This window comes from Dysidea avara, chromosome 3 (assembly GCF_963678975.1).
Source record: "Dysidea avara chromosome 3, odDysAvar1.4, whole genome shotgun sequence".
In the NCBI taxonomy this organism is placed as follows: domain Eukaryota; kingdom Metazoa; phylum Porifera; class Demospongiae; order Dictyoceratida; family Dysideidae; genus Dysidea; species Dysidea avara.
The window spans coordinates 44241576-44254433 of record NC_089274.1 but is presented as its reverse complement, the minus strand read 5'-3'; the positions used below and the strand labels follow the sequence as shown (position 1 = coordinate 44254433).

Below are 12858 nucleotides of genomic sequence, written 5' to 3'. Positions count from 1 at the left end.
CACAGAAATACCTTTTATCTTTTGATTGATATACAAGTTCAGTGATCAAAAGCAGAGAAGCTGTCAGTATCTCCAGCATAACACAAGTCCTTACCAACATTAAATGATTGAGAGGGTAAGAAATATACATGGCAAGCTTACTATCAGTATGAGGAACTTTTCTCCAGAACTTATTATAATTTCCACTGGAAATTTATACCTTTCAGTTACAAGTACTCAGCATGAGTATATGCACTTTGGTGTGGACGTGTGTGTACTGTGCAACTTGGATTCTGTACGTGTCAAATTTCTCGGGTAAGACCTTATGAGCTAGCAAAACGGATTGTACAAGTATTGTCTGGCACACATTTTAGTGAACTTCTAGCTGTGAGTCTATTATTGATAGTAACAGCATCACACATGATGCATTCTCCAGCTCACAGTTCAGCAGTTGTGATGTAGCTACCTTACAATTAATAAACACAGAAGTACACGCTTTATGTTCATGATGTGATATAACATGAAACATTCATGCAGCATAATTATATCTAAAAGAAAAATGAAACCTCAGCAATTTTATACCTATGCCTAAAATCAAACAAAAAGCATATCAACTACACTTAGCATAAACTAGTTCAGTCATAATCAGGGAGAGCTGTTTCACTTAACAGTGGTTGACGATCCTCTGACATGTCAGCTGTTGCTACTGGTCGTAATTCTGAACTGTAAATAGAAACTTCACGTGTTCTTTGACTGGATGTTACAATACCTCGAAGACACTCCACAAAGAACATTATGCCCTACAACAAAACATATTGTACATAACTGAATAGTTATAAGTTCCCAATGGAATGAGTTCAAGAAATTGTTAAAGTATTAACTAGGAGTGGTCATGTAAACAGTTACTAGACCATTTTATGGCTTGAATATGCCAAAACAATCAAGCTGTAATGAAGATGAGTTTATCAAATATTAGCATTAACCCGATGTGAGCATCATTGCTTATAGGGGATTTTGCGATTTACATATAACTCTGTAATTTATGATTCCATGATACTATCCGCCATTATGGATGTATTGTTGAGGGAGAGACACAAGGAATGGGAAGCAGCTATTCGGCTAGAAGGATAGTTTGTAACAGAGTTCTGCAGAATTTGTGGTTCCCATTTCGTTAGAGGTAAGCTATTGCGTTATTCAATTTATAACATGTCCTGCAGTGCTAATTATCATGGTAAAACATTATCAGTGACAAAGTATGTATAGTGATGTAATTGTGATGTGTGTGTTCCACAGGAAAGCAGTATGTAGATTTTGTGCCATCACTGTTTCCTCATACACCAGCAGATCAGATAGCTAAGCAGTATGAGAAGGTAGAAATCTATGAGCAGTGAATGGCTTAGCAGAGAAAAGAATGCAAGCTGCGGCTGCCACTAACCAATACACTGCTGAGGATTGTAAAATCAAGGCTGCAGTTAACAATACTATGACATTTTTGTTGAATGTTGTTGAAAAACAGGAAGAAGAAGAGGAATCTTTTAAGTTTTTCACTAGAAATGCACATGACTTAAGAATGGAATTAACAGAACTGAGAGAAAGTTGAAACAAGCTGAGAAAGAAGTTGAGGAAGCCAGCAGTGAAGCAGATAAAGCCAGAAAAGAAGCAGAGCAAGTAAGGAGAGAGGCAGAGCAAGCAAGAAAAGAAGCAGAAAAGGAGATGGAAGAAAAAGAGCAAAACAAGGAATGAAGCAGAGATGGTAAAAACTGACTTAGAGGAGTTGAAGAAAGATCTTTTGATGTGGGAATCATTAAAAGAGAATGATGACAAGATTTTTATACAGGATTGCCAAATGTTCAATTCTCAAAATGGTCTTTGAATTGGTATTGAAAGTATTACCGTCCAGTAGACCATACGGGAATATAGATAATTTTACAGAATTTCTAATTACCATGGTACACTTAATTTGAAGAATGCTGATTCGGCATATCGTTTTGGTGTGTGTGAAAGTGTCATTTCAAGTACTATTCATAAATGGCTCCAAATTCTATATGTAACTCTTAAGTTAAGTTTTTAATTTGATAGCTAAGCAGAGAGGAAGTTTAAAAAACCCTACCAGAATGTTTTCATGGGACATTTCAAAAGACAATCGTAATCATTGATTGCACAGAAGACTTCATTGAAAGAGCAACTAATTTATTGGCAAGGTCCCAGACATAGTCTAATTATAAGTCCCACAACCTAATTGGCATAACACAACAAGGCACCATCTCATTTGTGTCTGAAGCATGTGAAATACACCATATTGGAAGGTATTCTGCCAATAAACAAGGTGTAGGTAGTGATTAAAGCATATCAGACAAATTAATAATAGTTTGCTGTGCACTTGTTAACATGTGTGAATCAAAATAGTACCTGTAAATTAATAAGTTAAATAATATTAAATATCAAGACACACGGTAGTGTGTCGTGCGGCCCAAGTAGCCGGCGCGCCACACCGTGAGTATATTTACAGGAAGAAAGTAAACGCGATTTTCACACCTTTGTAGCTCCGTGATTCCTTATCCTATTAAAACCAAAGTTGCTACAGAACTGCCGGCGAGGTAGGGGAGTCCACATACCAAATTTGAAGAAAATCGCTCCAGCCATTTCCGAGATACGAGCAGCCAAAGTTTAGGTTTTTTTTCTTCGTTTTTTTCTTCTTCTACTTCTTCTTCTTATTTTCGCACACTTTGCAAAATCCGCAATAAAACACGAATGCGTGCTTGGATCGGGCTGAAATTTGGCACACTTAAAGGGCTCATTAAGGCGAATCTCAGTACCAAGTTTGGTAGGAATCCGATGAACATTCACGGAGTTATGACCGATTATCTGCGTAAAATAAGGTCGAAGGTCTGTCACGCCCACAGGGTAAACCGCTTGAAGGAATGAGCTGAAAATTGCTATGTAGATGGAGTAACTATCGTAGGAGTGCCTTTTTGTGGTTTAAAAGGAATCCAGTTAAAGGCCATCGAGATATGACACAAAACCCAACCTATGTCACAATTACGCGATCGACTTTTATGAATAAAAAAACTATTAGTTTTCACGCCTACCAGCCAAACCGCTTAGAACAGTGAGCTGAAAATCGGTGTGTAGCTGAAATAATTATCATAGAAAGTCCTTGCAGTAGTACAGAAGAATCGGATTACAAACCACTGAGTTATGATTCCAAAGCCAACTACGTGTAGCATATGCGAGATCGAGATACTCTAATAGAACAGTCACCCTAATAAAGCATTCAGCTACGTTTATAACTTACTCCATTATAGAATTTCTTTGGCATTGCAAGTTATTCTGTAGGGAGTTCAGCTACAAACAGTTAATCTTATAGACAATTCAGCTACAAGCAAGTCATCCTGTAGAGAGTTCAGCTACAAATATGTTGCTGTAGAGATTCAGAACATTATAAGTCACACTGAAGAGAATTCAACTATAAACAAGTCACCTTGTAGAGAGTTCAGCTACAACAAGTCACTCTGTAGAGAATTCAGCTACAAACAAGTCACTGCGTAAAGGGTTCAGCTACAAAAAAAGCTACCTAGTAGAGAGTTCATCTAGATCAGCTACAAACAAGTTACTTTATGCAATGTTCAGCTACAAGTAAGTACTCTGTAGAGAATTCAGCTACAAACAAGTCACTCTGTAGTACAAACAAGTCACCGTGGTGAGAGAGTTCAGCAACCAATCAAAAAACCACCATGTAAAAGAGTTCAGCTATACAAACAAGATATAATTCTATAGAGAGATCAGGTAGAAACTTAACAGATCACACTGTAGAGAGTTCAGCTAGAAACAAGTCATCCAGACTGAGTAGAGAGATTAACTAGAAAACATCACCTTGTAGAGAGTTCAAATCACCCTGCAGATAGTTCAGCTACAAACAAATCACCCTATAGAGAGATCAGCTAGAAGAAGTCACCTTGTAAAGAGTTTAGCTACAAAGAAACTACCATGTAGAGAATTCAGCTATGAACAGATCATCCTGTTGAGAGTTCAGCTAGAAACAAGTCATCCTGTAGAGAGATCAACTAGAAGAAGTTACCTTGTAGAGAGTTCAGCTACAAAGAAACCACCATGTAGAGAGTTCAGCTGCAAACAAATCGAATTGTAGAGAGTTTAGCTACCAACAAATCACCATGTACAGAGTTCAGCTAGAAACAAGTTATCCTGTAAAGAGATAAGCTAGAAGAGGTTACCTTGTAGAGTGTTCAGTTATGAACAAACCATCATGTAGAAAGTTCAGCTGCAAACGAATCACCCTGCAGAGAGTTCAGCTACGAGAAGATCACCCTATAGAGAGTTCAGCTAGAAGAAGTCACCTTGTAGAGAATTCAGCTGCAAAGAAACCACCATGTAGATAGTTCAGCTGTAAACAAATCATCCTGTAGAGAGTTCAGCTACGAACAGATCACCTGGTAGAGTTCAGCTAGAAATAAGTCACTCTACAGAGAGATCAGCTAGAAACAAGTCATCCTGTAGAGAGACCAGCTAGAACAAGTCACTTTGTATGTAGAAACTTCAGCTACAAAAAAAAATCACCCTGTAGAGAGGTCAGCTACAAACAAATCTCCCTGTATAGAGATCAGCTAGAAGAAGTTACCTTGTAGAGAGTTCAGCTACAAAGAAACCATCATGTAGAGAGTTCAGCTACAATCTAGTGACCTTGTAGAGACATCAGTTAACCTTGTAGATAGTTCAGCTACAAAGAAACCATCATGTAGAGAGTTCAGCTGCAACAAATCACCTGTAGAGAGTTCAGCTACAAACAAATCTCCCTGTAGAAAGGTCAGCTAGAAGAAGTCACCTTGTAGAGAGTTCAGCTACAAAGAAACCGTCATGTAGAGAGTTCAGCTGCTAACAAATCACCTGTAGAGAGTTCAGCTACAAACAAATCTCTCTGTAGAGAGATCAGCTAGAAGAAGTTTCTTTCAGCTACAAACAAATCACCCTGTAGAAAGATCAGCTAGAAGATGTTACCTTGTGGAGAGTTCAGCTACAAAGAAACCATCATGTAGAGAGTTCAGCTTCAAACAAATCACCTGTATAGAGTTCAGCTACAAACAAATCTCCCTGTAGAAAGGTCAGCTAGAAGAAGTCACCTTGTAGAGAGTTCAGCTACAAAGAAACCATCATGTAGAGAGTTCAGCTGCAAACAAATCACCTGTAGAGAGTTCAGCTTCAAACAAATCACCTGTATAGAGTTCAGCTACAAACAAATCTCCCTGTAGAGAGATCAGCTAGAAGATGTTACCTTGTGGAGAGTTCAGCTACAAAGAAACCATCATGTAGAGAGTTCAGCTTCAAACAAATCACCTGTATAGAGTTCAGCTACAAACAAATCTCCCTGTAGAGAGATCAGCTAGAAGAAGTTACCTTGTAGAGAGTTTAGCTACAAAGAAACCATCATGTAAAGAGTTCAGCAGCAAACAAATCACCTGTATAGAGTTCAGCTACAAACAAATCTCCCTGTAGAGAGATCAGCTAGAAGAAGTTTCCTTGTAGAGAGTTCAGCTACAAACAAATCACCCTGTAGAAAGATCAGCTAGAAGAAGTTACCTTGTAGAGAGTTCAGCTACAAACAAATCACCCTGCAGAGGGTTCAGCTACAAACAAATCTCCCTGTAGAGAGATCAGCTAGAAGAAGTTACCTTGTAGAGAGTTTAGCTACAAAGAAACCATCATGTAAAGAGTTCAGCAGCAAACAAATCACCTGTATAGAGTTCAGCTACAAACAAATCTCCCTGTAGAGAGATCAGCTAGAAGAAGTTTCCTTGTAGAGAGTTCAGCTACAAACAAATCACCCTGTAGAGGGTTCAGCTACAAACAAATCTCCCTGTAGAGAGATCAGCTAGAAGAAGTTACCTTGTAGAGAGTTTAGCTACAAAGAAACCATCATGTAAAGAGTTCAGCAGCAAACAAATCACCTGTATAGAGTTCAGCTACAAACAAATCTCCCTGTAGAGAGATCAGCTAGAAGAAGTTCCCTTGTAGAGAGTTTAGCTACAAAGAAACCATCATTTAAAGAGTTCAGCAGCAAACAAATCACCTGTATAGAGTTCAGCTACAAACAAATCTCCCTGTAAAGAGATCAGCTAGAAGAAGTTTCCTTGTAGAGAGTTCAGCTACAAACAAATCACCCTGTAGAAAGATCAGCTAGAAGAAGTTACTTTGTGGAGAGTTCAGCTACAAAGAAACAATCATGTAGAGAGTTCCGCTGCAAACAAATCACCTGTAGGGAGTTCTGCTACAAACAAATCTCTCTGTAGAGAGATCAGCTAGAAGAAGTTACCTTGTAGAGAGATCAGCTAGAAGAAGTTACCTTGTAGAGAGTTCAACTACAAAGAAACCATCATGTAAAGAGTTCAGCTGCAAACAAATCACCTGTAAAGAGTTCAGCTACAAACAAATCTCCCTGTAGAAAGGTCAGCTAGAAGAAGTCACCTTGTAGAGAGTTCAGCTACAAAGAACCATCATGTAGAGAGTTCAGCTGCAAACAAATCACCTGTATAGAGTTCAGCTACAAACAAATCTCCCTGTAGAGAGATCAGCTAGAAGAAGTTTCCTTGTAGAGAGTTCAGCTACAAACAAAGCACCCTGTAGAAAGATCAGCTAGAAGAAGTTACCTTGTGGAGAGTTCAGCTACAAAGAAACCATCATGTAGAGAGTTCAGCTGCAAACAAATCACCTGTAGAGAGTTCAGTTACAAACAAATCTCCCTGTAGAGAGATCAGCTAAAAGAAGTTACCTTGTGGAGAGATCAGCTACAAAGAAACCATCATGTAGAGAGTTAAGGTGCAAACAAATTACCTGTAGAGAGTTCAGCTACAAACAAATCTCTCTGTAGAGAGATCTGCTAGAAGAAGTTACCTTGTAGAGCGTTCAGCTACAAAGAAACCATCATGTAAAAAGTTCAGCTGCAAACAAATCACCTGTATAGAGTTCAGCTACAAACAAATCTCCCTGTAGAGAGATCAGCTAGAAGAAGTTTCCTTGTAGAGAGTTCAGCTACAACAAATCACCCTGTAGAAAGATCAGCTAGAAGAAGTTACCTTGTGGAGGGTTCAGCTACAAAGAAACCATCATGTAGAGAGTTCAGCTGCAAACAAATCACCTGTAGAGAGTTCAGCTACAAACAAATCTCCCTGTAGAGAGATCAGCTAGAAGAAATTACCTTGTAGAGAGTTCAGTTACAAAGAAACCACCATGTAGAGAGTTCAGCTGCAAAGAAATCACCCTGTAGAAAATTCAGCCACAAACAAATTGCCCTGTAGAAAGATCAGTTAGAAGAAGTTACCTTGTAGAGAGTTCAGCTACAAAGAAACCATTCTGTAAAGAGCTCAGCTGCAAACAAATCACCTGCACAGAATTCAGCTACAAACAAACCACCCTGTAGAGAGATCAGCTAGAAGAAGTTACTTGTATATTGTTCAGCTACAAACAATTCACCCTGTAGAGAGAGCAGCAAGAAGAAGTCACTTTGTAGAGTGTTCAGTTACAAAGAAACCACCATGGAGAGTTCTGTAATAAATATATGTATTATATATACAATTTGTACATTTACTGATAAAATCAGAAATATTTAAAGTACATCTGCTTCATCTTTTCTTCTTCCTGTGGAAAAGAAAAAAAGACAGGTTAAAAAAGTCCCAAAGCCGGCCTATGGCCGGATAGGCCGGCTTTGGGGTATACAAATACAAAAAGAAGTGAAATCTAATCCAAAACAGCCAGCTGTAAAAAAGGTGTGCGGCCCTCAAAAAGGCTATGGTGAAAAAAGATGTGAAATCCAAGGTGGCGGCCAAGAAATGGCTGTGATGGTAGGTTAATGGTAAAAATTTTAATAACGGCAATTTAGATGAATTTTTTTGCCAAGACCAAGCGGCACAAAAATTCACCTGAATTGTTGTTATTAAAATTTTTACCATTAACCTACCATCACAGCCATTTCTTGGCCGCCACCTTGGATTTCACATCTTTTTTCACCATAGCCTTTTTGAGGGCCGCACACCTTTTTTACAGCTGGCTGTTTTGGATTAGATAGTATGTATCACAGTTTAACATGACAGTCTAGTACAGGAATTATTTTTACCAAGAATATAGGATCAACCTCACACTAATTGCAACAAAAGCAAACTCAACAGATTTTGTTTCCTTATTATGTCCTCAATGACAGAAAAAAAGTCCTAAGGAATCCTCCTGGGTGAACAGTGTGAAAATCACTGAAATGAAAACCCATTTTGTGTTCCTTTACGGTTTGATATTTTTATGGTGTTTATGGCCACATCTCAGCTAGGATATCACTTATATCAAAGTTTATTATACCATTAAAAAGCTCTCGCAAAGACGAATCTTTTGGTACTAAAATTATCACTTTAGGAAAATGTGTAAATGAGTTATAATCAAATATATCCTGAATTTGTTTATTCTTTGTACATATTTTGCAACTGTAACTACTGTAGTAATGCTTTTATGGATTTTTTGCATGCATACAGGCAGGGCTGCCCAGAGAAATTAAGGGGCCTAGGGCAAAGAGTTAAAGTGGGGCCCTTGACCCAAGTTGTAAGGTGAAGACCAAAAAAAAAAAAAAAAAAAAAAGGTCACAGCCTGCTGGCAATGACAATAACTACCCATCACCAACCATATCTCCTTATCTATAAGCTTGCTACACTGCTCCTCTGAAGAATACTGTGACTGCTCTATTAGAGTATTTAGATCTGACTGCTCTATTAGAGTATATCGATCTTTTAAAAGGTATTCAGGGGGCCCTTCATGGGGCCTCCTGGGGCTGGGGCCCGGGGCAAAATGCCCCAGTTGCCCCCCCTGTGGGTGGCCCTGCATACAGGGTAGTATAGTGAGCTTGAGAATTTTCAACAAGCAGGAGAAAGGTTATGTTGTGGATACGTGAAATATCACATCTACCAATGAGAATGATCAGGCCCAAAATTGTATGGTATATAAGGCAAAGTAGACGGTTTTTTAATGCTGGTGATAACAAGAGAAGAGTACTTACTAACTAAATGAACAAGGCTTGAACCAGAGCAAACTTTGTCAATCTTGACATTAGGTGCTGAAACCCCGGGAATGAACCAGGGACTTTAGATAAAGGTAAGATGACCATTCAGTGTTCCAGCTCAAATATTCTCAATTCTTTTTTCAGCAAGTGTGCTATCTGCAAGGTTTCTACAGACACAGGTGTTCCATCTTCCACTCTAACAGCAAAGGGTAGTTCAATCATCAACCAGGTCAGTATTTCCAAGAACGACAGCATTTGTATATCAGCAATGTCGCTGCAAATACTGTAACCCACATCAAATAGCAAAAGACATGCACCAACCAAGAGGAGCCAATGCCAAGCACATCAAGCAATGGCAGACCTGTACTTCAGTCATCTGGGGAGGGATTTTCGGTCATCTTCGGAGGGATTCAGATTGATCCACTGCTTCTCTTTTAGAGACTTACTACTGTCATGCAATCATCAGATGATCTGGAGTTAGCTTTCAAACATAAGCGGTGCAGCTCATGCTTGAAAGCTAACTCAAGCATGATCTGCACAGCTCATACTTGCACAGCTTAGCTCATGCTGAAGTATGAGCTGTGCAGCTCATACTTCATGCTCTCTTTGATTCCTCTTTTGCTCCATGAAGCAGACAAGCCAGCACTTGCTGATGCAATATAGAGGATTTGCGAAAGCGGTGTCCTATATAGCAGATATCCCAGATGATGGCATTCAGTATGTCCTGGATGGTGGGGCGCATCCCATGCATGGTCTCGCAGTTCAGAGACATCTGCCACCAGTACACAGAATATGTAGCAAGAAAGTACAAGGATGCCATAGTTGTATTTGATGGCCATGAAAATATGAACACAAAGATATCAGAGGTGGTCAAAAGGAAAGAATGGAACACCTTTGCCTGCTCATGGAACATACTGCTTGCTTTGAACTTCCCCTTTCCAATCTCATAGATGTCATGTTGTGTCACACCCAAGAATAGCATGGATGAAGAGGATGTTGTTGCAGATGTCTTGACCAAGCTTTTCTATTGTGGCTCTGATGTTCCAGACGTGAAGCTTTTGTGCTTTTTTTGCCTCAGGACGAAAGAAGAGGTCATGGGAGTCGAGACTTGCATGGTTGCAGAGCAGAACAATGACTGGTGGTAGCAAATTGAGCAGCCTTCTGCACAATCAAGAGATCAGTATCACCTGGTGCATGGTAAGTTTGGCAGTTGCTCTTCTCCAGTTCTGTACTCAGCATGAAAATGAATTGCCGCTTATTCATTCGGTTGACCAAAAACTAGTCCTTCATTGTGGTGGTCATGTTAGCAGTACTCCACAAATGATGTGATAGATGTAGGAGAGAAAGTTCTCTACAATGGAATGCTAACTGACACACTAGATTCCCTCTGACATAAATGGTTCTGTGAAAAGGTGGCTTCAAAAATATCCCACGTAAAATCATAATCTTTACCACCAACTTCAGCAGCAGCAAAGTACCACATCCTTCATGTGTACCTTCAAGCTCAAGAATGGAAAGGATCAGCTGCAGAACTTCATCCCAAAAAGTGGGGATATCGATGGCAGAAGTGTGAAGAGGAGTTTGTGCCACTTCAAACATTGCTACCTCCTGCTCCTGAACATCTGCTATGGGTGATCAGATACAACTGACAGACTGCAGTACACAGTGAGATACTCATGCAAGAAGCACAACATTGAGTGCACTCCCGCTTGTGGTAACTGCAAGAGAATTGAGTAGTCATACAAGGTCATTTGCTATAGTCTCTTTGATATCACCTGTATATTATTAATTATATTTGATTATAATTCGTTAACACATTTTCTTAAGGTGATAATTTTAGCACCAAAAGATTCGTCTTTGCGAGAGCTTTTTAATGGTATAATAAGTTTTGATATATGTAGTATCCTAGCTGAGATATGACCTATAAACACCGTGAAAACATTAAACTATTAAGAAGCAAAAAAAGTGGATTTTTAAATTCAGTGATTTTCACACTGTTCACCCACGAGGATTCCTTAGGACATTTTTTCTGTCATTGAGGACATAATAAGGAAACAAAATCTGTTGAGTTTGCTTTTGTTGCAATTAGTGTGAGGTTGACTCACATAATGACTGTACTAGTCAGGACAAAGCCATCTTCTTAGGCATTTTCTGGTAATATTTAAGCACTTAAAATAAAACCAAGTACCACTACTGCACCGCTCGTTTTCACACAATATCATGCAACTTGTATGCACAGTATTTCTCAATGATGCTGTCATTGGTAGGATCATTTTCATCTACACCATTGTTGGAACTGGTGTTTGGATCTTCACCATGTTGATACTAGCTGACAGTTCAGTTTTTGCTAACCTAGTAACAGGGGCGTAGCCAGTAGTGGTGTGCGATATTAGGATTTTTATTTCGATATGATATCGATACGATATTCGGGTAAATTCAAAACTTCGATATAATTTTAGATAATTTTTAATTGTGTGGGTGGTGTAATTGCGTGAGCAGCCAATATTTATAAATATGCTTAAAATACAATTTACACACAAACTATTGCACAAAACTAATAATAAGCCTAGAAAACTGGTAGACAAGTTTTTAAAGTGGCTAGATAGTACAGAACCAACCTTCATTTCTAGCGTGATTGCGTAATCACACACTAAATGCTGTAGATTTATCGAAATATTCTTTGATATTTCGATAATTATCGCAAAATATTACCATTTCGATAAATATCGAAATCTGCTAAAGCAGTATCGAAAATCGATACGATAACGATATCGACAAAATTATTGTGAAATCGATATTTTTTTGATATATTGCACATCACTAGTAGCCAGAACCCGGGCCACCCGGGCCCAGGCCCGGGCATCAATAATTCGAGATACTCTAATAGAGCAGTCAGATCGAGATATATCAGTCTCAGTATTCAGAGAAGCAGTGTAGCAAGCTACGTAGTTATAAACTTAAATAAGGAGGTGTAGTTGGTGGAGGGGAGATCAAGGGCATAGCCGGGGGCGGATGAACCCACTTTCAGAAGCAGAATATTTTAAAATAATCACATCAAGTCCCTTGAGCTCTGCGGTAGCTACTGGCACACTAGCACTCCTCTGTACTACTCTTGAGGGTCGCATTCCATTAATGCTGAACTATTGCGAATCATCGAGATCTGTTGCATCACATGATCAGTAGTGCGTGTGATGCATGGTGGAAATGGCGAAAGAGTGTTGAGTGGTTGAGGCAGACATATTACAAGGTAGCAGCTGCGATAAACTTGAGTGGTCGTGTTATACATGTGTCAGGTGAGCACAAACTGTGAATAGTTGATGTATATTTATCTGATGAACGGTTTGTTTATTTGTCACAGGTTGCAGGCACGTGATGTCTCGAATACATTGGAGTACAAGCCAAGTCTAAAGGTACTGACCATCAACAGGAGGACCGACCGAGAATAATGTATACCCTGAAGGAAGTATTGCCAACTAAGCGACTCGAGTGTAGAGGGTTCCCATGTGCTAGAAAATTTGAAGTTGGCTGTCTGGAAGTGAAGATTAAGTTAGTATTAACTACAATAGGTTTATAGTTTCTATAAGCTGCATAAACAGCAGTGTGTAGGTTTTAGCTAGTTAGATGCACAAACAGGACCTTTTAATGTTACTGCCTAAGGGCACATTTTGTGTATGCATGATTTTCGTTCAGACGTGGTCTAGGGGGAAGCGCCCAGGCCTTCCCCCAAGAACATTCCACTTTACTTTTTGGTCTTCAGCTTACAGCTAGGCCCTGGCATCATCAAAAGTCTGGCTACGCCCCTGCCTAGTAAACCAATGAGCAATCACCTCGGG

General features: G+C 39.3%; 1 protein-coding gene across 1 annotated transcript in view; it reads right to left on the bottom strand.

Annotated features, from left to right (window-relative positions):
* Nucleotides 1–468: 468 nt before the first annotated feature.
* LOC136251172 (uncharacterized) overlaps nt 469–12858 on the bottom strand; it is a 39010-nt gene continuing 26620 nt past the window's right edge. The window contains exon 4 of the mRNA XM_066043565.1: nt 469–779. Coding sequence (XP_065899637.1) covers nt 615–779 — 165 coding nt within the window. The 3' untranslated portion in view covers nt 469–614. The remainder of the gene's footprint in view (nt 780–12858) is intronic.